The sequence below is a fragment of the Neofelis nebulosa genome, chromosome 14, assembly GCF_028018385.1.
Source record: "Neofelis nebulosa isolate mNeoNeb1 chromosome 14, mNeoNeb1.pri, whole genome shotgun sequence".
Lineage (NCBI taxonomy): Eukaryota > Metazoa > Chordata > Mammalia > Carnivora > Felidae > Neofelis > Neofelis nebulosa.
The window spans coordinates 53,578,024-53,602,098 of NC_080795.1; the positions used below are offsets into that span (position 1 = coordinate 53,578,024).

General features: G+C 32.3%; 1 protein-coding gene across 2 annotated transcripts in view; it reads left to right on the plus strand.

Annotated features, from left to right (window-relative positions):
• Positions 1-23,812, plus strand: part of EMC2 (ER membrane protein complex subunit 2) — a 51,235-nt gene extending 27,423 nt beyond the window's left edge. The window contains exons 6-12 of one of the 2 annotated variants that reach the window (XM_058698845.1): positions 1,335-1,420; positions 1,571-1,630; positions 7,205-7,286; positions 8,092-8,202; positions 10,310-10,414; positions 20,069-20,156; positions 22,408-23,812. In XM_058698845.1, coding sequence (XP_058554828.1) covers positions 1,335-1,420; positions 1,571-1,630; positions 7,205-7,286; positions 8,092-8,202; positions 10,310-10,414; positions 20,069-20,155 — 531 coding nt within the window. In that variant the 3' untranslated portion in view covers position 20,156; positions 22,408-23,812. The remainder of the gene's footprint in view (positions 1-1,334; positions 1,421-1,570; positions 1,631-7,204; positions 7,287-8,091; positions 8,203-10,309; positions 10,415-20,068; positions 20,157-22,407) is intronic. The other variant, XM_058698846.1, reaches the window with a different exon arrangement.
• The last annotated feature ends 263 nt before the right edge of the window (positions 23,813-24,075 follow it).

Sequence of the window (24,075 nt, forward strand, 5' to 3'; positions counted from 1 at the left end):
TTTTTATCGTTGTTACAAATATCACTCATGGTCTTATTTATTGGAAATCTCTTGATTTTCTCTGATTTTTTTTTTACTTTCACTTCTTTCGAGCAAAACCTCCACCTTTTTCACCTATGACAGGTAGCTCTACTAGTCTAAAGAGGTCCCATTCATTTTACTTCCCTTGTCTGCATTTTTATAGAGTATGTATTGTATAAAACAATAGCAATCATGTTCATAATTCATAAACTTGGCCATAGTTTTGGTTTGTTTTATTGTTTAGCTATCTGCATTGAATTAAATAGAGATGGAAGAGATATAAATTTAATATTTTATATAGTGCCCTCCAGTCCCTGTTAACTCCCCCCTCAGATAGATAGTCTGGATTATACACAATGTTGCTGTCTGATTACACATACTGTTGGTGTCTTCTGTGCCTTTGTTTCTGTGTTCCTTCATCTGTGCTTTGTCCTCCACACAATTTCCTCTTTTGCTTTTTTAATGTCTACTTGCTCTTTCTGTTTCAGTACAGGTATCACATCTGCAAACCTCTTTGCTTTCTGCCCTTAACACCTCCTCCACTCTGCCACAGCCTATGTTAGGATATCCTCCATGTTGCCACAACACCCTAGATATCTCTATCATTGTCTTTTTATTTGATGTGTCTTTTTTTCATTGCTCCTGTAATGAATTATCTATTCTTTTTTATCCCCATATTTTCATTATCTTGCACAGTGCCTGTCAAATGATAGATGTTTAGTGCATATTTGATGAATGCATAAATGGCACTGATATTTATATTTATTGTTTAAAAAACTTTAACATGCAAGTTTAAAGTTTTGTTTATTATAAAATATTTTTTTCAAGTTCTGTGCTATTCTTTTGAAAGACTTACAGGTAGGTTTTTTCCTTAAAACTGAAAAAAGTTATTGGGAGCTATATTTTATAATGACATTCAAGTGGCCATGGTGAGATTTTTTTTTCTAATCTCCACTATCCCTCTATCTCTTAACATACAAATCTTATGAATGAGACAGGGTAAAGGAGTTTAGGCTGGGTAAAGATTAGGATTCCCTGCTGGCTTGTAATTATCAGAATCTGGATGGTTATTTATTTGAATGAAATGATGCATACATTGTGTACATCAAAAGTAAAGCATATGTGATTGTTAGAGGAATGTTTGAATTCCCCAGTGGGATGTCATGGGGTATGTTTATAAACTCCCAGTAAGCAGTATTTCTACAATGGAATTTCACTGGCATTGAGATAATAATTTGCACAGTCAAATTACCTTCTTTACAAAAACCCAGGGAATCATGAGGGCCTAATCCTTTATTAATGTCAACCCATAGGCTGCAAGAAAGCGTAAGATTGCCATTCGAAAAGCCCAGGGGAAAAATGTGGAGGCCATTCGGGAACTGAATGAGTATCTGGAACAGTGAGTGTCTTACAAGAGGATTGTGTTTTGTTATTCTGATAAATCTTTTTTAATTAAAATGGAATTTGCATTTGATTTTCCTTTTTGCCTCCATGCTGTTCATTTACAGAATATCTACACACTTATTTTCTTTCCCTTTCCTCTCACCAGATTTGTTGGAGACCAAGAAGCCTGGCATGAACTTGCAGAACTTTATATCAATGAACATGAGTAAGTTATAAATTTTGTTAGGAGTGTAGTTTTTATCACTATTATAGAAGTTCAGAGGATGTAGTGGTTTCTGAAGGATTGGTGAGAAGTTATGAGTCATGTGTCATTTTAAATGAACAAAATAAATGAAACCTAACAAATCAACAATTTGTTGGTTGTAATATGTGAATTGCTTTAATTAAGTCATTTGCGTTTTGCTAAGTTATTTTCTTTGAGAAATAAGTTTTTCTTTCAAATACAGATGGATTCTTTGGAATTAGAAAGACCTGCTTTCGCTGAACTAAGGCTATTTTTAGTGATTCAAAATTGTGAATTTTTAGAGTCTAAATTGTTCTTATATACAAAGAGTATTATACACCCTGCTGTTTAAAAATTCTGTCAATTGTATGCATTTATTAGCCTTAGTATTAAGAGAATCAACTCTTCCAGAGTTAGAAGCATTCTGTTGCCTGGGTAAAAGACCAAGAATAATCAAGAATGTTGAATGCTGTAGGAACTTACTTATTGGATATTTAATGTTTTTGTTAGCTTTTTTTATTGATGCAGTGACAGGAGGAAATCCCAGTGTGAGAGGATTAGCCTAGTCTTAGTGCAAGTTTTCTAATATTGCAGCATTAACACCAACCTCTATCTACAGGCAGGATTTTTTTTTTCTTTTTTCCCTTAGTTCTTCTAAATCTGAAGTATATCACATTGTTTCTTTTCTTCTTTCTGAGAGAATAGCCTCAGATTCTCATGCACATATTTTTACTGTGTATGAATAGTTAACCTCAGTCTCATACTATAAATAATTGAAACAGGAAATAAAATAGAATTAAGGCACCTACCTCTTGCCTTTACCCAGGGCTATGTGTGTGATGTGAAATGGAGAATTAAGGTAGTTATCTGCATGTAAAACTGGAAGCTAAAATAAAAGTAATAGCTGTCATTTAATGAATGTCTATTGTATTCTGGGAACCATTCTTCAGTTCTCTTCTCTCAGCTGTGTTCTAGCTGTCAGATTCTTTTTGTTTCCTTTGGAGAATTATGTCCTGAATTATGTGCATATCGATGTATGTATGATTCTATGATCACATATGTAAAAATACTCAAGATTTTCTTATGTATGTGAGAGTGATACAGTACATTTTGGTTTAAATGGTGATGTTTCCACTTTTCATAACTTTTTTTCAAAATTTTATTTTTATTCCCATGTATTTAACATACAGTGCTATATTAATTTAAGGTGTTCCATTTTTCACAGTTTTAAAGTCAATCTTTATAAAGTGTACAGTATATAGTTTAACATGAAGCTGAATTTTTGGAGTGCAGTACAACAATTAGCATTCGTTTTATTTTGTCCTTAAAACAGATGACAGTTATTTCAAATATTTTAGTGTCTTTTGAAGATCTTGAGATTAAAGGCATTTAAAAACATTTCATATTAATCAAGGCATTTTTTTAAATTAAATATCTAATGAAGAAAGTTTGGAAAATGCAACAAAGAGTAAAGACAGAGACCAAAATCCTAATTGGATCATCCTCTTAACTTATCTACAATTTATATTTGATTTTTTTCCTCTGTACCTTTTGAAACAGAAACCTAAAATAGAATTATCTTTTATAACTTATTCTTTTTACTTTGTTATGTTTTGACATACATTCCTTATCACAATAAATATTTTAGTAGCTTTCTATTCCATCTTATTAATGTGCTCTAGTATTCTTTACCAGTTTCCTACAGGAATGGAAAGCTTGGTCTTTTGTTTCTGTTTTTTCATTTTTGCTGTAATGCTATGCTAATTATTTTGTTTCCTGGTCTTAATTCTTAGAAGTAAAATTACATGATTATATGCTCATTTTTAGTGGTTTTGGTAAATGTTGTTCACTAGAAATTTACTCTCACATCAGAAACATTAGCATCCCCTTAACACTGGCTGCTATCATTCTTTTTAGTCTTCATAAATTTTGTGAAGTGGAAATTGGTTAAAACTTTTTATGAATTTTTAATAGCTTTTTATACAAATGATGTGAGTGCTCACTTTGGCAACATGTATACTATATATAAATGATATGAACCTTTGTCCTGTCAAAAGTATATCCTTGTTTGATATGTATCTTTTTAACATTGATTTTTTTAACTTACAAAAATTTCATATTTTTATATGTATTTCAATTTTGATTGCTTTCATGTCCTCTAAGAACTACATAAATCTATCACCTCGGTTTTCTGTTTTCTTCCTCAGTGTTACTTTTTTGTATGTATTTCTTATATTTCTGTATTTACTTCTAAAATAGATCATACTCTATTTTTAACCCATAATTAAGTTTATTATTATTATTATTAGCTTCACCTTGTAATAGCCACATTCAGTTTTTCTTTGAATCTAAAGACTTCATTGAGATAGAGTTGAATATACATATACTTAAGAGAAATGAACTGAAAAATCCCAAGAAATCAAGAAATACAAAGAAAGAAAATTATCATTTACCCTGAGAAGAATTTACATTTTGGTACTTATTCTGTATTTGTGTTTCTCGATTTCTTGGGATTTTTCAGTTGTTCAGCCTACCTTTTTATCTTGTATCACGGAACTCTTTCTGGTCTTAAAGCTAGTTATTTACAAAATGACCATTTAGTTTTTTTAATTGAACGCAGAGGGAATATTCAGGTTTAGGGTGAGTGGAAATATCTCCAGATTTTTTGAAACTATATGAAAATCAGAATCTGTTCATTTAATTCATTTAACCTGTTTGCACAAGTTGCTGTGGTAGGTAGGTTTGTTGTTGTTGTTTGTTTATTTTTGGTAGAAGAGGAAACTTCTGTAGAATGTCTCTACAGTTTTGTGGGGATAGTGGCAAAATGTAGCAAATTAGGAGTTGCTAGATATATTTATCATTTTGGCATTCTTTCTGCCTAGGAGTAGTAGTTATAAGCTCTTTTAAGTAGAATAGGTCACAGGCAGCATTGCTACTCTAGATCTAGAGTTTTTACTCCAAATAAATTTCCAAAATAGAATGTTCATATAAGCCTATTCATTGTGTTAGAGAGGTTAAAGAGGATATGGAATTCTGCCATGTGTGTTTTTATATCTTTAAAAAGTTACCTTTATTTAACTTTGCTTCTTATTTATAAATTTGATTTATAAATTTCTGATTATAGTTCCTGTTTAGTGATTGTACTGGTATATATCACACCAGTTGACCATATTGAGACATTTTACTTGTTCTAAATATAAAAAATTAGTTAAAATGTATATATTAGCACCACCAATACAAATTATAAAGGAAAATATGTATTTTGAACAAAGATACCTGATTTTTTCCCCTTGATTTATAGTCAGAACTAGATGTTATATCAGCAAGAAGCAGTTAGTAATATAAACTAATTATAATTGTGACTATATGTAGGTCCAGCCTTAACTATAAAATTCAGTAACAGATCGAATTATCAGTATCCCATAAGGAAAAATCATAAAGTTGATAAAGCAATGCAGGGATAAATATGACCTAAATAAATGCTTTTGTGAGGAACGGAAGAACTTGGAAAACTTTATTTAGTCATTGACTCTGACATACTATTAGTAGTTATTTTAAATAGATTCAAATAATTTTAATTCTCTAACCATTGAGTTATTGTATGTAATGAATTATCTTTTTTATGCATTTGGAATGAAATTGGCTAGGTACCATTCTTGGGAGAATTGAGGAAATAGTCACTCAAGTTACTTTCCATACGGTTTAATACTCTTGAGTGAACTGCTGCTGTGAAAACTGTATTAGACTGTCTTTTGCTTCTTTCAGCTCTAAGTTTATTTGATTTTATACTTTATCCACCAAATTAGTATGATTTTATACTTTGTAAAACAGGGGGAAGGTACCCTCTTCTTTGTGATACTAAATAATTTTGAGAAAAATACCTTGGCATTCAGTTTTCAGTAGAAACTCCTACCTGCCTATTTTATCTTACTCTGTGATGTATAAGAACCAGAATGAGAGTTGTGCTCAGCCTATTTAAATCTGTAAGAACATTTATTCTTAGCATTAATATGGATTTTTGCATCACCTTGATAAAAGGAACACATTTAGAAGGAACTGTCTTTTTGGTAAAGTTGAGTGTTTAAGGTAAACTTTCCTCATCTCTCATAGAATGATATTAGATAGGTAGTCATAATACTTTTGTTCTAGATATTTATTCAGTTATTTGTTTAGTGATTTATTATATACCTATCACATGTCAAGAACCAGTGCTACGTTTTGGATATAAAAATGAAAAGGACTAAACAGCTGTAGGATCCTTGATGATAGTATGTACACATAAATCTAAAACGCTGTGATATTTAGGTCATCTATAGGGTGCTTTTGGTTTCTGAGGCCCTTTGGGTTTGATTGTTGTACCTGTTTTTATGTTATCATTGACATCTTCATCACTACCATCATTACCATGGTTTTTCATTGTGTGTAGTGCATAGAGACAGTAAGCATAGTGGTTAAGAGTAGGCTGTCTGGAGTGGCACAGCCTAGGTTTCAGTTTGCATCTCTGTGCCTTCTCAACTATAAAATGATAATAATAATTTCCTCCTTCCTAGGGTTTGGGGAGGATTAAATGAGTTAATACATATAACATACCTGGAGAAGTGCATGATACATAAAGAGCATGTAATAAAAGGTAGCTGTTATTAGTCACTTACATATATGTGAAACTGCAGCATGTGTATTTTGAACAGTATATCAGACTTAGTGTAAAGATAGGTAGCTTTGTACATTGGTGACAAATGCCAAAAATAACTGGAGATAGCCTTTTTCTGTTAGGTACTATTACCACCTTTTCACTGGGAATAAATCTTGTAACACCTGTGTTCTTTAGGATTTCCTATAAATGCTGAGGATGCACATCACTTTAAACATATAAAATACATTAAGGGGAATTACAGTCATGTGGTGTAAAACTATTTTTCCAGAACCCTTTGTAGCGGTTCTCTCCTCAGGTTTTTAGCAAGATGCTCCCTTTACCACATGATGAAATAATAGTAGAGTGCATATCAAAACCACTAACTTCATCTATTTTTCATGGGCTTAAAAATATATAACTTCATTATAATTTTGTATTTGACAAACAAGTAATAAAAAGTCTTTGTAATAGAATATATTAGTAAGTATGTATCAATAAGGATTTTTATGAATAGATAGTATTTAATAAAATGTTCCTCATTACACTTTAGCTATTTGAATATTTTATTCAGTGATCAATGGACTTGATGTTATTTTATATGTAGCCCAGTCCAAGGTTGTGAAGTCTGTGTTGTGAATAACGTTTGGATGTCATAATGGTGACCCAGTTTTAAGAAGGTGGTATCTACTGATTGTTCATAAGCTGCTTTAGGATTTAAGCATTTGTTATTTGTATTTATGAATTCAGCATAACAAGTATTTTATTAGTAAAGCTATTTAAATTTTGGGAATAAAATGTCTAACATCACTAAAATTGTTTTAAAGTTTTCAAGCATTGTTTTAAGTTATTTTTAATTATTTTTAAGTTATTTTAGCTACAATGATATTTCTGACTTTTAAAACTGATTACTCCTCATTTTTCAGCTATGCTAAGGCAGCCTTTTGCTTAGAAGAGCTAATGATGACTAATCCACACAACCACTTATACTGTCAGCAGTATGCTGAAGTAAGTGTTTTCAGAAACAACAGTTGTATATGATTTTATTTTTGTGGGTGTTACGTATTATTTTAGAACTATAAATATGTCCTATTTAGTATGAGGCAAGTATATAAATATTTAACACATCCGATGAAAATTAACTGTATGAGTAAAAGTTTTAAATTTTTAACACTGTAATAGGAATATGACTTTAAAAATAAAAGCATTTCAAACAGTGAAATTTTTTTTATTATATACTATTTTATTTCCTAATTATGAACGATGATGTCACAGCTGTCACCATTTAATGGCTTCTGAGACATTTATAACAATTATGATTTTTAACTCCATATTCTAGGAAATTCATATTAAGATCAGTAGTTTTGGAAGTAGCAAGTATTTATCTTACTATTAATAATAATGGTACACAGTTGAATGCTGTGTTGGAAGGATTTTATTATTAAGAAATGTCAAGGTGGCTAGAAAAGGATGACTCGGTGTTTACATGTAGATTTAGAATGCTAGTGATAGAAAATATAAAGTTGTGAGGCATTTGCAAGGCAGTTGAAATAGAAATTATGTTGGCTTTTTTAATGACAGCATTTTGTTTTAAAAACTACTCTGATCTTAATGTTCATAGAATAGGCTTTTCAGGGGAGGTTATGTTTTAAAATTTAGATTAACTTTAACAACTTTAAGATGAATTCTTTTAACATCTTGCATTTGTTTACAGAATATCTGTTTCAGTTACTCATGCCTGTGGTATGATGAAACATGCTGTATTTCAAAGTAGTAAAATAAACAGATTTCAGCACTTTATAATTTTTAACAGGTTAAATATACTCAAGGTGGACTTGAAAACCTCGAACTTTCACGAAAGTATTTTGCACAGGCATTGAAACTGAACAACAGAAATATGAGAGCTTTGTTTGGGCTTTACATGGTGAGTAGAGGTGCATGTTTAATGTTATTTTCTGAATTCTGTCATTTAAACCCATTAAGTCTATCCCATCCATTCATTTCTGTCTTGTTTTTTGTGTTTTGTTGATAGCATATTTTTTCCCCTCTAGTTAAATATGAGCAATAGGTTGTAAGGCAGTTTTATTTTTGAAAGTTAATATATCCTAGATATTTGACATTTTATTTTAAAAAATCTTTTATCAGAATTTAAGTCTGCCCTTATTAAATAGTAACAGATACAAAACCATATTGTATATATCTTAATTGTTTTGATATTCTTGGGTTTATGTCCATCATTTTTGTTTTTCTTACCTTAAATTTTATGACATATTTTTAAATTATGGAGTAACAGACATTAGAAAATAAAATCTCTATTGTCAAATATAAACTTCTTATATGGTACAGAAGAAGAGCTTGGAAATTGTGGGAGGCATGTAATTAAATATTTCTATGGTTTATGTATGCCAAATGACAAGCTTAGAAAAGTCAATTAACAAGGGCTATGGGAAATAGAGGAAGAATTTGCTGAGCTTTAAAATATACATAAAATGAGCCCCTCTCTCTACAATCAGAAAACTTTTTTTTTTTTTTAATAAGCTAGTTCTTTGAAATTTTAATTTATCCTGGTCTTTTCATGGACTTTTGGATGAATGTCTTGTTAAGGCTTAGTGAAAGAGAATTCGTTGCAGAGATAGAGGCAGGAAGAAACATAAATGAAATAATTTTCAGGAAAAGAATGACAAAATATAATTAGAAAACAGTTCAGAGGAATTTCAAGAAATTTTTTTTCGATCTACCAGTGCCAATTGTAGTGGCTTGGACATACAATATAGTAACGGTGACTCTTTTTACCAAATAAATGAAATACTAATAAACATATATATAACAATAGATTATTAATAGCTTACACATAACACTTTATGTGCTAAGCATTTTTTTTGAGCTCTTTTTAAAATTTAAATCATTAAATCTTCACATCACCTTTTTGAGAAGATACTGTTATTACCACCGTTTCACACAAAGTGAAACTAAGATGCAGAGAGATCTAATTAATTTGTGGAAGGATAGTTACAGACCTACTGAGTGATTGAACTGGGATATCAGCTCAAGCAGTTGAGTCCAGAGGCCTTCTTTTAATTGCTCTGTTTGCTGAAATTCATACCAAAAAAGGTGACATGAAAGACACAAAGGTGTAAATATAAGATTTTGGCATATAAATTCCTCATTGATAGAGGAGGTGATAGAGGGAAAGAGCCTATAACACAGGCTAAGTATGAAAGAAAGGCTTAATTTGTTTTTAATAACATGGACAGAGCCTCGTAAGATTAAGACATATTTAAGCATAATATAAAAGATCTTCTCCCAAGAAATGTGTATATAAATACTTAAAAATAAGCATATAATTTTGGGGGTGTACATATTCTTTCATGGATCCTAGATTAGGTTGGATCAAATTGCAGTGATTTTAACTGGTGCTGTGGAACATAGTTTGGAAACTCTGGATGTAGTGAAAAAGAGAAGTAGATTGGAAATGAGGATCTCTTTCTATTTGTAAGGCTTTAATTAACTTGCTTTGGTCAAGTCACATCACTCCTAAGTTTTTTTCACCTGTTAATGTAGGAAGTTGGACTAAATTATTTTTGAGATTCCTTTTTACACGAGTATTCAATAATTCTATAATTCTGACATAGTATAGCTGAAGTAATACTGTGATAAATAACTAGAAATAATAACTTAATAACAAATAATAATAATGACCAGCAATCTTCCTACAATATTTAAGTGATTTAAGTGATATTCTACAGTACTTAAGTATTTAATTTTACCTTTATGAGTTTTGGTAGACAGCTAATAAAATAAATTAGATATTATGTAAGATATTCATTCTTTTTTTTGTTACCTTATTCTATATTTAAAAATATTTTTTCATTTTTGAAAACTCTATTCCAGTTTACTTTTATTTTTAAACTTGTTTTGGTACAGTTTTAAAAAACTCTTTGTTATCCCAATGCAATTATGACCTTTACATGGTTTTTTGATTATCTTGGCTAGAAGAAAGGAATTTTTTGATGTTTCTTTTTTGTTTTTAGTCGGCAAGTCATATTGCTTCTAATCCAAAAGCAAGTGCAAAAACAAAAAAGGACAACATGAAATACGCTAGTTGGGCAGCTAGTCAAATAAACAGAGCTTATCAGGTCAGTATTGATCATTTTATGTTGTCATTCATTATAGGTCAGTTAATGTATTTCTTACTTGTTTTTGTTTCAGCAGACTACAAAGCTACATGTCTGTCATTGAACTTTTATGCCTTTGGTTCTTAATCAGATGTGTTTTAACTGTGTAGAATTAACTTGTAGGATCACTTGTTCTTTTTCTTTCTTCAAAAAAAAGTCTTACCGGGGCAACTGGGTGGCTCAGTTGGTTAAGCGTCTGACTCGATCTCAACTCAGGTCTTGATCTCACGTTTGTGAGTTCAAGCCCCACATTGGGCTCTGTGCTGGGCGTGAAGCCTACTTAAAAAAAAAAAAAAAAATACAGTTCTACAAAAGAAGTCCATTACTATTTTGATCCTATAATTAGCCTTACCATCTGGAAATTTCAGTAGTTTGGCATTTGGCAAATAAAAAGTAATTCTAAAAATTCAGGAAAGGTAAACAAATTGCATAATGTATTTCAGAAGCAGATTGGGTATGTGAGTTGAGTGTATTATTAATTAGAGGTATCTCAAGTCATTAAAAGGGAGGAAGAAAAGCCTAAAGGTAAACTAACCAGATTATATAACAAAGGTTTTGTGCTTTGCTTACTTGTCAGAGCTTATCTGAAACTTCTCTTTTTTTAGTTTTCTGAAGCTGTCTCTATGAGATTCTCCAGGAAGGTTCATGGGAAAACATACCTTTTTACATCTTGCATGTTTATAAACTTATCTCTCAGTAGTCTTTATATTTGAAGGATAGTTGGGCTTTTTATACAACCTTTGGCTTACGTTACTTAAGTATCTTAAAAATATTGTTTCATTGTGTTTTAGGATAAAATATTGCTGTCAAGAAGTCTGATACATACTGATTTTCTTTCCCTAAGTGACTTAGATTTTTTGTCTGGATGTCCAAAGGAATTTTTCCTTTATCATTAAAATTCAGTAGTTTTACTACAGTATGTTTTATTGATTATTATTGGGTCAGTTTTCCCAAATGCACAGTAGACCCATTTAGTATGTGGATTTAATCCTCTTAATTTGAGGAGTTGCTTTTAGAATTATAGTGTTAAATAATTTTTCTGTTTAATTACTGAAGTTTTTTTTCCAGGATGTAAGTTTATTGGATTTCCTTTCTCACCACCTTTTTGTATCATTCATTTTCTTTCAAATCCTTTTCTGTCATTTTGGTATTTTCTTTTTTTTCTCTGTAATGCTTTTTTATGAAGTTAGTCTGTATTCTTTTTTTTTTTTTTTCTTTCTTGTTAAATCAGATAGTTTCTATTAGGAGGAGGTTTTTGTGGAGTGAGAATGTAAGAGATAGGATATGATAACTCTCCCAGCTCGTCTTTTTATGGCTTCCTCTTTGTTACAGAGAACGTAAATATGACCTCTGTGTATATGCAGTCTTTCTTAGAACTAGGTCTGATTGAGAAAGATTTTCTGGCTTCAGCGCTTGAGCCCTGTAGATCTTGAATTTTGAGTTGTTGCTCTTAGCTTTAAATGTTGCATTTTGTTGTTAGGTTTCTTCCTTTCATTCATTCTTTCTGGGATTTGTTGCCTGTAGGCATCACTACCTTCCTCATCACCCCCACCCTTCCCCTTTATCTGAACCTTCTCTCCCTCTTACCCCTATTGTTTCTGCCCTGTTCAATTCAGTTTTAGTTTCTGGTGATTATCCTTCAGTGTGAGGTTTTTCCCCTCCTAGAAGAGGATGTTTGCTGGGTATTTCAGAGATTTTGAGGTTGTAGACTGTTAGACTTGTTTAATGTCACATTTGCATGCAGCTTTTAAGACCTATCTTTGATTTGGAGCCTTTGAGACTGCCCTAGTTTTGTAGGCCATTTGCGGATTCAGCCAATTCATACTTTTTTTATTTGTGTGGCTTGTAGAATAGTAGTAAGTTGTCCATACATATCATACATACATACCATGCTCCTACCAGATAGCTTTTGATCTTTTGTAGGTCTTGTCACTGTTGATAATAAAACCATATTTGATGATAATAAAACCATATTATAGGGTTTTTTTTTTTGAAGATTGCCTGTAATGTAGTTGTTTTGAAGGTGTTCTCTTTGGGCTTGTTTCCTATTATTTTGGTTTTGGTGCTGTTTTTTTTTTGTTTTGTTTTTATACTCCTGGTTGGAGAAGATTGGGGAGATTAAAAAATTCAGTGCCCCCATGATCACATTATTTAAAGTTACTTTTGTGTACTTTTATTATATATAATAGAGGTTATTAGTTCTGTTGGCATATTGTAAGTCAGAATATTTATAAATACTAGCTAGACTGTGCTTCTTCAAATGCAGTTAGTTTGGGATAGCACATCATAATGGGTTCCACACATAGTAGTAGGCCTTGAGTGTGTGTGTGTGTGTGTGTGTGTGTGTGTGTGTATTTAAAGATAAGACTTTGATAATATAAACTGGTGGCATGCAAACTACATCCTTGTTTTTAAGATATTTTTGAGAAACAACTAGCTGCTCAGAGTCCTTTTTTTTTTTGACATGGCATGATTATATTTTTAAAACCAATTTTTATTATAACATACATAGAAAAAAGAACCCAAGTCATAAATGTACATTTCAACAAATTATACAAGGTAAATGTATCCAGGTCAAGAAATGTTAACATTTCTTGTTTCCCAGGGCACCCAGAGCCCTCATAGTATATCCTCTTCACTTGATCTTAGCCAAAAGGCGGAGAAGCGATAATCATAGTATATCCTCTTAATTTCTGCTCCTATCAACCTCAGGAGTGTTGATTTATAATCCCATTTTTTTGGCTTGTTTTTGAGCTTTCTGGAATCATATAGTACATAATCATTTTTGTCTAGCCTATTTCACTATTATGTTTATGACATTATCCCTCTTTATGTCTGTAGTGCATTCATTTTCATTGTATTGTTTATTGTATGCACATGTTACAATTTAGTTAGCTATTGATAGGCATTTGGGTTATTTTCTGTTTAGGGCTATTATGAATAATATTGCACTGAATATTCCTGCACAGTCTTTTGGTATACATGTACTTCTGGTGGGTATATACCTCTGAGTGGAAATACTGAGTCATAAGTTGTTTTCCAAATTAGTTGTTTATAGTCCCACCAGCAGTGTTTGGCAGTTCTTAGAGTTCCACATCTTGCCAATACTTGGTGCTGTCAGCTTTTATAATTATAGCCATTCTGGTATATGTATAGTCATATCTCATGGTTTCTTTCATTTTGCATCTCCCTGATGACCAGTGAGATTGAACACTTTTTCATATGTTTATTGGCCATTTGGATATCCTCTTTCATGAAGTCTAGCTTTTTCATTGATTTATGACTTTTTATTTTGTTTTTTTGAAACAGTTTTCTTATTATGAGCTTTTTGTTTGTTGTATGTGTAGCAAATTTCTTCAATTCTTTACTCGCTATCTCAAATGATTTTGATGAATAAAAGTTCTGAAGTTAAATATGTTTATTTTCTTTTGTGGTTTGTGCTTTTTGTGTTTTGTTTAAGAAATCAGTTGCTACTCATAGTCATAAAGATAATTTTGTGTGTCTTTAGAGGTTTTTTTCTTCTACATTTTGTATTTAGATCCACAGTCCATTTTGAATTGATCTCTATGTATGATGTGAAATAAGGGTATATTTCCTCTCGTGTAGATATCCAGAGAGTTTCTTTCCATCTCTGTATTTGGTCATGAGTCCCATTCTGTGGATGCTAGTACCATGTAGGAGTTAAGAGAAGAACACAGGGGCGCCTGGGTGGCTCAGTCAGTTGAGCGGCCGACTTCGGCTCAGGTCATGATCTCACGGTCCGTGAGTTCGAGCCCCGCGTCGGGCTCTGTGCTGACAGCTTGGAGCCTGGAGCCTGTTTCAGATTCTGTTTCCCTCTCTCTCTGACCCTCCCCCGTTCATGCTCTGTCTCTCTCTGTCTCAAAAATAAATAAACGTTAAAAAAAAAATTTTTTTTAAAAAAAGAGAGAAGAACACAAATGCTAGATCCATATTGTTGTTTTCAAAGTTTGGCGTTGACATTTGTTATTTATGTGGCTTTGGATAAGTTGTATACTATCACTGGGCTTAGCTTTTTGTCTGCAAAATGGACACAATTGAAGTTTTCTGAGGATTAAAGGAGTTAATAAATAGTATTCACCAAGTCACACTAATCCTCATTACGTTGTATTTACTAATCACATCCTCCAAGTTTTCTTTATGATGCCTGCTGTATTCATTGCAATTATAACAACAACAATAATAGCTACAAGAGCAAATATTTACAGACAATTTGTTACAAGCTAGGTACTTTGCCTGTTCTACAAATGAAGAAGTTAAAGCATAGAAAGATTAAATAACTTTCCCGAGGTGACATAGCTTATTAATGACAGCTGTTTTGTATGTATACTCCTCTATAAAGAAATGTCAGGTATAAGTGTATCTGAAGGTATAAATACAGTTTTACACTGTCTTCTTAATTATTTTCTCATGTGAATAGTTGATAGCTTACCCTCACTTGTGTCTCTTTTCAGTTCAGTTCAGAGCTTTAGCTCTAAATAGTAACTATGTTCAGAGTTGTATTTTGTTTTGTTTTGTTTTTCTTTCTTCCTGTCTCTTCAGTAATACAAGACCAGACAAGCATGCTTTTCTCTGCCTTATGAGATGCATCACTGGACATGAATCTGTCATTTCAGTATTTTAAGCCATTGTTCATAGAAACAAACCCTGTTCTTTAGTAATATTTACTCTTCCTGCCATTCTTTTTTTTTTTTTCTTTTTTAATTTTGCCTCACTAATTCCATTCTATTTATAGACTTATAAAGTCTCAGTGTTCTTTGGAAAGAGCTCTAAGAGTGTCACTGGTACTCTTCAGTATTTGAGTTTTGCATCAGAAACTCCACAGTCCCCAGAGACATTTTACAGATCTTTACTGAAGACATGATTTGCCTTCTCTTGACTCTGTAGGAAAGGATAGAAAAAAGAACTTTTGCCAGTTTCTATCATTTTAGATACTACTGCAGGAAAGATAACAAATTTCTCAGTTCCTCATGTCAGATTTCTGTATAGCAACTTCCAATACTCCTCAACTAGGAATCATACCCATCATGCAAAATTTATTTGCCTCTAGATACTAGTAACAGGTTTTAAATAAAATCTCTTGGTGGTTTTAAAGCTTGCATATTTTTTGCTTTTTCTGCAGAGGTTCTGGGTTCTTTCTGTGAATCAGATTCTGTAAATATTTGTATCCATTACCTTTTGCTAACCTAGTGATTTGACTACTTATTTGCTTATGATTCTATAGGTAGGCTGTTTAGCTTGGGTTCAGTTGAGTAATACTGCTTGTCTCGACTGGGCTTATTTATATTTCTGTGCTGTGCTAGTGGTTGATGGCCTCACTTAAATTTATCTGACTGTTGGCTTGCTGTCTGTCAGCTGGAAGTGCTAGGCCTCGTGTTTCTCATTTGGCAGACTAACTTGGACTTGTTCGTGTGGTCGTCTCAGGGTTTCATGAGGAGCAAACAGCCAAACTGCAGTGTGCAAGGGTTTTTGGAGTCTCTATTTATGTCATATATTGCTAATTTTCCATTGCAATGCAAGTCACATGCTCAACCCAGATCCAGGGGATGTAATACTTCACCTGTTAATGGGAAGATAACTATGTGGTCATTTGGCATGTTATTACACGGTTGTATAAGCCCATAGTCCCCGCCTTCTGTTTTCATTTATTTTGTCTTTTTCTTTTTATCTGATTTATTAAGGTACGACTTATACACAGTAATGTGTGCACATTTCAAATGTACGGTTGAGTTTAGACAAATGTATATTCCCTTCCCACCAGCACCCCATTCAAGATTTCCATTACCCGAGAAAGTCCCTTCTGCCACTTTGCAGTCAGCCCACTTGACACTGCAGACAAGCACTGATTTGATTTTTATCACTATAAATTGGTTTTGCCTGTACTAGAACTTTATATAAATGAGATCATAGGTTACATACTCTTTTGTGCCTGGCTTGTTTCACTCAGTATAAGGTTTCTGAGATTTATCCATCCAGTGTTCCAATTTATTTATCCTATTACTTTGTCCACCCATATTATTTTCCACAAATTATGTAAAGGTAAAGTTTAGCCCAATTTATCCCAGTTGTCATAGTGGATAAATTATTGACCTTTGAATTTGATAAATCAGTTTTTGTGATTTGAATGTGCTTTCTGGTGAGTTATCTTTAAGATCATAGGGAATTATGAAAACAGAGTTTATTTAAGCAAAATCTAACTGTATGAAAACAAAAATGCAGAATTTGTGATTAATGTGGAAAGTATAACTTTCAGAGATTGACATTTTAGTAATTAGATAAATCTCTGGGATCTAATTGAGAATTTTATGACTCATGTCTCGGCATATAAACAAGTATAGAGTATATAATAAATACTCCTTATTGTAATGTTTTTCTAGGCATTTATAAATTAGAGAAAATGAGATTTTAAGAACTGCTTTTCCTTCTTTCTTTCTACTTAATAATGAAACAGAATATGGCTACTACTTACTCTTCAATTAGGTAATTGGTTTAGCATGTTCAGTACAGGCAGGCAAGTTTGATTAATGCTCATGAAAAACTTTAATGTGAACCTACTCACAATAATTTTCCAGATAAATGCTTCTTTGGTACACTGTTAAAATTTGTCTGTGCTAGCAATCCATATGTTATTTATGATTGCAGAGGTGATTCTGTTACTATCCTTTTGGGAAATGGAAAATTAAATCATGATTTGAGGGAAAAATAGGATTCCGGCTTAATCAGTTAAATTGCCATATAATTCTGGAATAGACAAAATAATTGCATGTCAGGCAAAATTTGAAGTGATAGATTTATATTTCCAACTCTCTTTTTATTTGTTCTGACACAAATAAGTTTGGTTTATTCTAAATTGCACTGGTTGTCAGTAGTATTGACACACAATCTTTAGGTGGTTTTTAAAATTAGCTAATTTAAAAAATCACAAATTTATATTTACTCTTATGTTTGAGTACAAGTCAAGAAAAGTTCTGTATTTTAAAATACTGGTCATGACTTCAGCTCTACAGAAATTTTTCATTTCTATTTTGCTAATTAACAAATTGGAGTGAATGTTACTACGTGGTATCCTATTTTTCTCCAACCCATCAAAGCTTTTTCTTAGAATTAGGCCTTCAAGTATCTGATTAGGGCCATTCCTGTTTACTTTGGATAGGCAGTAGTAAAATAAAAGGCTTTCTGTTCTTGGTAAGTCCTTGCGAAAGTGAATTTATCAACTGGATTATAGGAGTAATGACACACCCAACATCCTTTAGTCACCATGGGAAATTATGAAAAGGCAGAGTTTTAAATGTTGTGTTGCTGTTACCATATTTTGTAATTATGAGTTGTATATTTAACATTTGAATTCCTTAAATTAGTAATGTCATATGAAAGGTAAAGTAATCTTGATTCTTATGAGGAGCTTTTCTTTTTCCCTGGCATTTCTTCTAGAAATCCCCTTTATTTACTCTATCAAATCAAGATTCAACCACAGAAACTAATGGTTTAGGAAGTAGGAGAATCATAATATTAACCTGCAGCCAGTGAGGTCAGAAGCAGGTTACCAATTTCTGAACTCTATTGCTTCTGTGATTTTACCTGTACTCGATCACTTAATCTTTCTTAACAGGACATGAGAAGTTTGCCAAATTAAGTTAATTACAAAAGAGAAGGAGCACATCATAAATCAAGTGTTAAGTGCTTAAGACAGCATTGGTATTTTTAGGGAAGATCAGTCATTTGAAAATGTATTGAGTGCTTGAATGTTAATTTGAAAATATTATATTTTGCTAATAGCAGAGGTCAATCAATACTTTAACCAGAGGGAATGGGTAATATAGATATAATAAACCTTCCCTTCCCCCATAAGGAACACTTCTGTAGTAAATCTGTAGTAGTCAGTCAAACTGATAAATGATGAGAATTGTCAGTGTAGTTAGAAAACTCATTTTGAAATCAGCATGGGGTATTCAGCAGTGTTTCCCTCACTGATTATGTGCACTATATTGAATTTAATATGCCATGAATTTGCTTTTAAGTGTGCAAAGATACTATTTTTAATGCATTGTATTTTGTTTTCATTATGAAATCCAATGGTTTTATAAAGTAAATTACAACTTCACAAACTAGAAATGCATATTTTAAAACATGTTTGCATCATTTTAATATGTAGCATAGAGTTTTGACAGCTCTTTGCTGCTGAAACATACCATCTAATCAACTAATAATTCCAAAATTTTTTTAAAGATTGTGACTTATTTTAAATAATTTTAGAGATATCTTGCAACTTTAAAATATTTAATAGAGGGGCGCCTGGGTGGCTCAGTCGGTTGGGCATTCGACTTCAGCTCAGGTCACCGCCTCGCGGTCCGTGAGTTCGAGCCCCGCATCGGGCTCTGGGCTCAGAGCCTGGAGCCTGCTTCCGATTCTGTGTCTCCCTCTCTCTCTGCCCCTCCCCCGTTCATGCTCTGTCTCTCTCTGTCTCAAAAATAAATAAACGTTAAAAAAAATTAAAAAAAAAATATTTAATAGAAATTACTTTACATTTACATTTTACTTTTGTTGAAATTGTAAATATCTGTTTAGAGGGCTGACAAGTAGAAATGGTTCACATTTTTTACTTATAAATTATGCTTTTTATTTCATAAAAGTATTCTTATCTGAAAAGGTTAGTTTTGTATGTTTTTATAGGTTATCACACTACATAAACACTTAAATCAGTCAATTTTGCAGTGAATTCTTAATACACTTCAACTAAAGATGAAACTTAATGAAAATGTCTGTAAAGTGTAAATTTTGAGGAAATTGGACTTCACAAATTGATGAAAGAAATTAAAGACAACACAGGCAAATGGAAGGATATTCCATACTCATGGATTAGAGAACAAGTGTTGTTAAAATGTGCATACTGCCCAAAGCAATCTGCAGACTTGATGCAATCCCTATCAAAATACCAAAAGCATTTTTCACAGAACTAGAACAAATAATCCTAAATTTGTATGGAAGCACAAAAGAACCTGAATAGCTATCTTGAATAACAAAGCTAGAGTTGTCCCAATTCCAGATTTCAAGTTATACTACAGAGCTATAATAATCAAAACAATATGGTACTGGCACAAAAATAGAGACATAGATCAGTGGAACAGGATGAAAAGCCCAGAAACAAACCCACGATTATGTGATGAATTTATCTTCAATGAAAGAGGCAAGAATATGCAGTGGATAAAGGGTAATCCCTTCAACAAAGGTGCTAGGAAAACTGGACAGCTACATGTAAAAGAATGAAATTGGACCATTTTCTTACACCATACACAAAAATAAACTCAATGCATTAAAGACCTAAATGTGAGACCTGAAATCATAAAAATCCTAGAAGGGAGCATAGGCAGTAATTTCTCTGACATTGGCCATAGCAACATTTTTCTCGATCTGTCTCCTGAGGTAAGGGAAATAAAAGCAAAAAATAAAACCCCAATTTTGTTTTATTGGAGAAAAGATATTTGATTTCACGCTAGTGATAAAATAGATAACGTTAACTCTCATTAGCAAAGTGAAGGTAAGATTGTGATTTTGAACCTGCCATGAAATTGAGCCTAACTGCATTTTTTTAAAAATTAGTTTGCAGGTCGAAGTAAGAAGGAAACCAAATACTCTCTTAAGGCAGTCGAAGACATGTTGGAAACGCTGCAGATCACTCAGTCTTAAGGTTTCAAACTCTTTCACATTACATTTCACAACTGCACAATTGAACTTACTGGCCTGTGACTTATTTACTAAATGCCTAGTGCTATTTATATACTGATTTTTTGTTAAGAGGGCAATTGTAAAGAATGTTTATATAAACCTAAAAATGCCTTTTATTGCTAAACAGGAAGATGGAGAAAGTCCATGGAAGAGAGATTTAACAAGATTTATATTGATTGTACGTCATTCTCTTCATATCACACATAATATAACTGCTTTTAAGCCACAATCTGATGTAGAAATCTCACAAATAAATTATGATGATTTATTAAACTTGCATATGAAGATCCTAGATTCTTTTTGTTAAAGTCAGATAGAGAATATGTTGTTTTAGAACTCAGTTTCTAGTTAAATTCTTTTTATTTGTGATAAGAAATACATAGCATTCACAGCTGACAAGGAAAATGCTCGCACGTTATTTTGATTCTCTTTCTAGTGTCAAGTTGGATTTTGCTGTGCATTCCGGTGGGCTTGTTTTATGTGCTATGTTATTCTGATAAATATTGCTTAAAATATGTCGTTCTCCAAAGTTCAGTCATATCTTTGGTAAAATTTTTGTTTTATATGTCATTCTCCAAAGTTCAGTCATATCTCTTTGTAAAATTTTTGTTTTACCATAGGACATAATTGAGATTTTTACATATAAAAAGCTTTAAGGTTCATGTATACTATAATACTCAAATTTAACCTTTATGAAAGTTACATTTATTGAACTTTCAAGTATAAATTGCATAAAAGAATATTAAGAGATCATAGAGAATAGGGATTAAAAGGGTTTCAGTGGCAGGAAAAGAAAATCTAAAGTGTCTAAGAAAATCTTAACGGTCTTCAGGAGAAAAATTTCTATTTCTGGTATTTCTTTACCTTCTTAGTAATAATTAGAATTTTTTTTTTCCTTTTTCTCCTTTCATGATAAACAATCATATGCTTCAACAATATTTTGCATGTTTCAATAGAATAGAAAGAACTTTGAGAGTTAAACACTATTCAGACACCTGTTTTTAAAATAGGCAATTGGTCATTCAAGGCATGTATTATTAGTAGTAGCTTGCATTTTACATATATGCATTACATTTTGTATGTATCATATACATGTATAATTACATATATAAATATAAATACATAGTTTACCAATTGTATACAGAAGCTCTTCCATACTTGTCATTGTTAGATTTACGCAAATGGGGTTCATGGAGGAATTGACAACTTGGAAGTCTTTAGGAAGAAAATTATTGTCAACATCAGTTTTTTAAATTTTTTGAAAATTCTGTTAGTAAATTATTCTCCATATCTGGTCTAATTCTTTTATTTTGCAGTCTTTTTCATTTTATTCTTTCATAAGAAGTGAGCACATGTGAAATAACTCTCCTCATATAAAGGCAATTCTTATCAACTAATCTTTGTTATCACAAGATACAGTGTTTTTTGCCCATAAATTTAGTAACTGCATTTTCAACATAATCAGCCATTTAAGATGTGTTTCCTGTAAAGAAAGTAGTGCCCATATATTATTCCATTACCTTTCTTTCTCTCCTGCTAGTCACTAGAGTAGCATTTACTTTAGCAATTATACTTGTATAAGTTAGTGCCTTTTATAACTGTCAGCCTAAGTTTCACTTTATTTTTCTAATTTTGATACCTTCTTGTCAAGAATTTTTTATGAAATACATTATTGATGTGTAATAATTTATAAACCTCAGTTTAAATGTACAGATAATCCCATCGTGGCAGATGTTTGCCAACTGCTTTTACTGCCACCTTTTCCTTCTTAACAGTATCTTACATTGTTCAGGTAGGAGCAGAGATCCCTGTTCTTCTAGGAGATAAGGACCTTAACCTTATGAATGATCTAAAACAGAAGTGGTTTCATTTCTTATGGTCTGTGATATGCCAAGGAAGAATTTTTTGCAGTGAAGGAAATATTCTGTATTTCTACTGTCCAGTTTGGTAGCCACTTGCTGTACGTGGCTATTGAGCACTTGAAATATGGCCAGTAGAACTGAGAAATTGAATTTTTAATTTAAATTAAATTTAAATAATTGCATGTGACTCATGGCCATCAGAGTAGTGGAAGTGTAGATATCTAAAGTGTGAGCATGTGACCTATTTAAGGCTAAGAAAATGGACAGAAGCCTGTTGAGAAGGGCTTCCTTTCAAATTAACAAGTCAAAGCTTTGTGAAGTAAGGCTTTTCGCCTCTTTCTCTTCCTTCAGGACATGAGTGTCAACAACATGGTTGGAGATAAAACAGCCATCTTACAACCATGAAACAATAAATAGGAGTATGAAAGCTACCTTTCAAAGATGATTTTGTAGAAAGATTAGGGAGAGCCTGGGTCCCTGATGGCATATTGAACACCTGAACCAACATGAACACTTGCCAACCTCTACACTTACTACATGAGAAAAATAAACTCTGTTTAGATGTTGTTTGGATTTTCTGTTACTTTTGCCATGCATATTTCTGACTACTATATCCATCATTCAGCTTTTTTTTTTTTTAATATGAAAAACTCTTATTTTAGACATGCTGGGAATGGTGTTTCATAATGTAATGATTTAAAGTAGAGAAGCATATATAACAAAAGAAGTAATATTTTGTTGCAGTTCAGCACACACTGTTTAAGCCAACTTTATAGGATAGTATTGACTTGGGAGCAGAGGAGGATGTAGAAAAGAGATTTGGAAGACTAATGTTCAGTATGCTGGGAGCATATAATTTTTATTGGTAAATATTTCAAAGAATCTTTTTTTTTTCCAGCGCCACATTTATTCTCAAATAACTTCATTTTACTTCATTTCATAGAACTGTAGGATTTTAGAAGGGACTTGAAAGATGATTTAGTTATACTCCATTTTAAGGTGAGGAATTGAGCGAGGTTCTGAGAAATTAAGCCCTTCTGTGACAGAGCAGGACTAGGACGTTAGGAGTTCCCAAGTCAGTGTTCTTTCTAGTGTACTCATATGCCTTTTCTGTGAAATGTTCTTCCTATTTTAGAGTAACAAAATTAAAAGATAGATATAGCCAAGAAACATTGCTTATTAACAGAGCAGGTATTAGAATTCAGATTTTCTGACTTGTAAAACAATTTTTTAGAGGAATAATAGTCATAATTTCTTTTTTTAAGTCATAATTTCATTTTGAATTAAATCGAACTTAAAACTCAATTGACCATTTAAGCTGTTACTTCATGTAACATTGTGAGAAGTATTTAAGACTATTTAGAACTATTTCAAGCCTTTTACTTTGAACCTCTGATGTATCCTATCTCCCTTCGCACTCTTGACAAAGCAACCTTTTGTTGCAGACTGAATTGTGTCCCCCCAGTACTCCTATGTTGAAGTCCTAACCCTAACCCCCAGTACCTCCGAATGTGATTTTATTTGGAGAGAGCCAGTTAGGTCATAATGAGTGGGCCGTAATCCAGTATTGATTGATATCTTTAGAAGAGGAGATTAGGACACAGACACACAGAGGAAGGACCGTGGGAAGACAAAGAGAAGATGCCCATCTACAAGCCAAGGAGTGATTCCACAGAAGAAACCAACTCTCCTGACACCTTGATCTTGGACTTCTGGCCTTTAGAACTATGATAAAATAAATTTCTGTTGTTTAAGACATCAGTTCTCTGTGTACTTTGTTAAGGCACCCCTAGCAAACTAATAGAGCTTTCTTACTATTTCACAGAGAAAAAGAGAAGTCACTGGATAAAAATATACCCTGTATCAGACATTCTTGTACCCATCTTCACCTCTTTTTCTCTTACAGTAGAAGTAGACCTACCCTTTTCTGAACTATTTCCCACCACTGTCTCCCTCATTTTTAATACTTTAGCCTTACCTCAGTTTCATGAATTGCCATATTCCCTTCTACCATAGAGC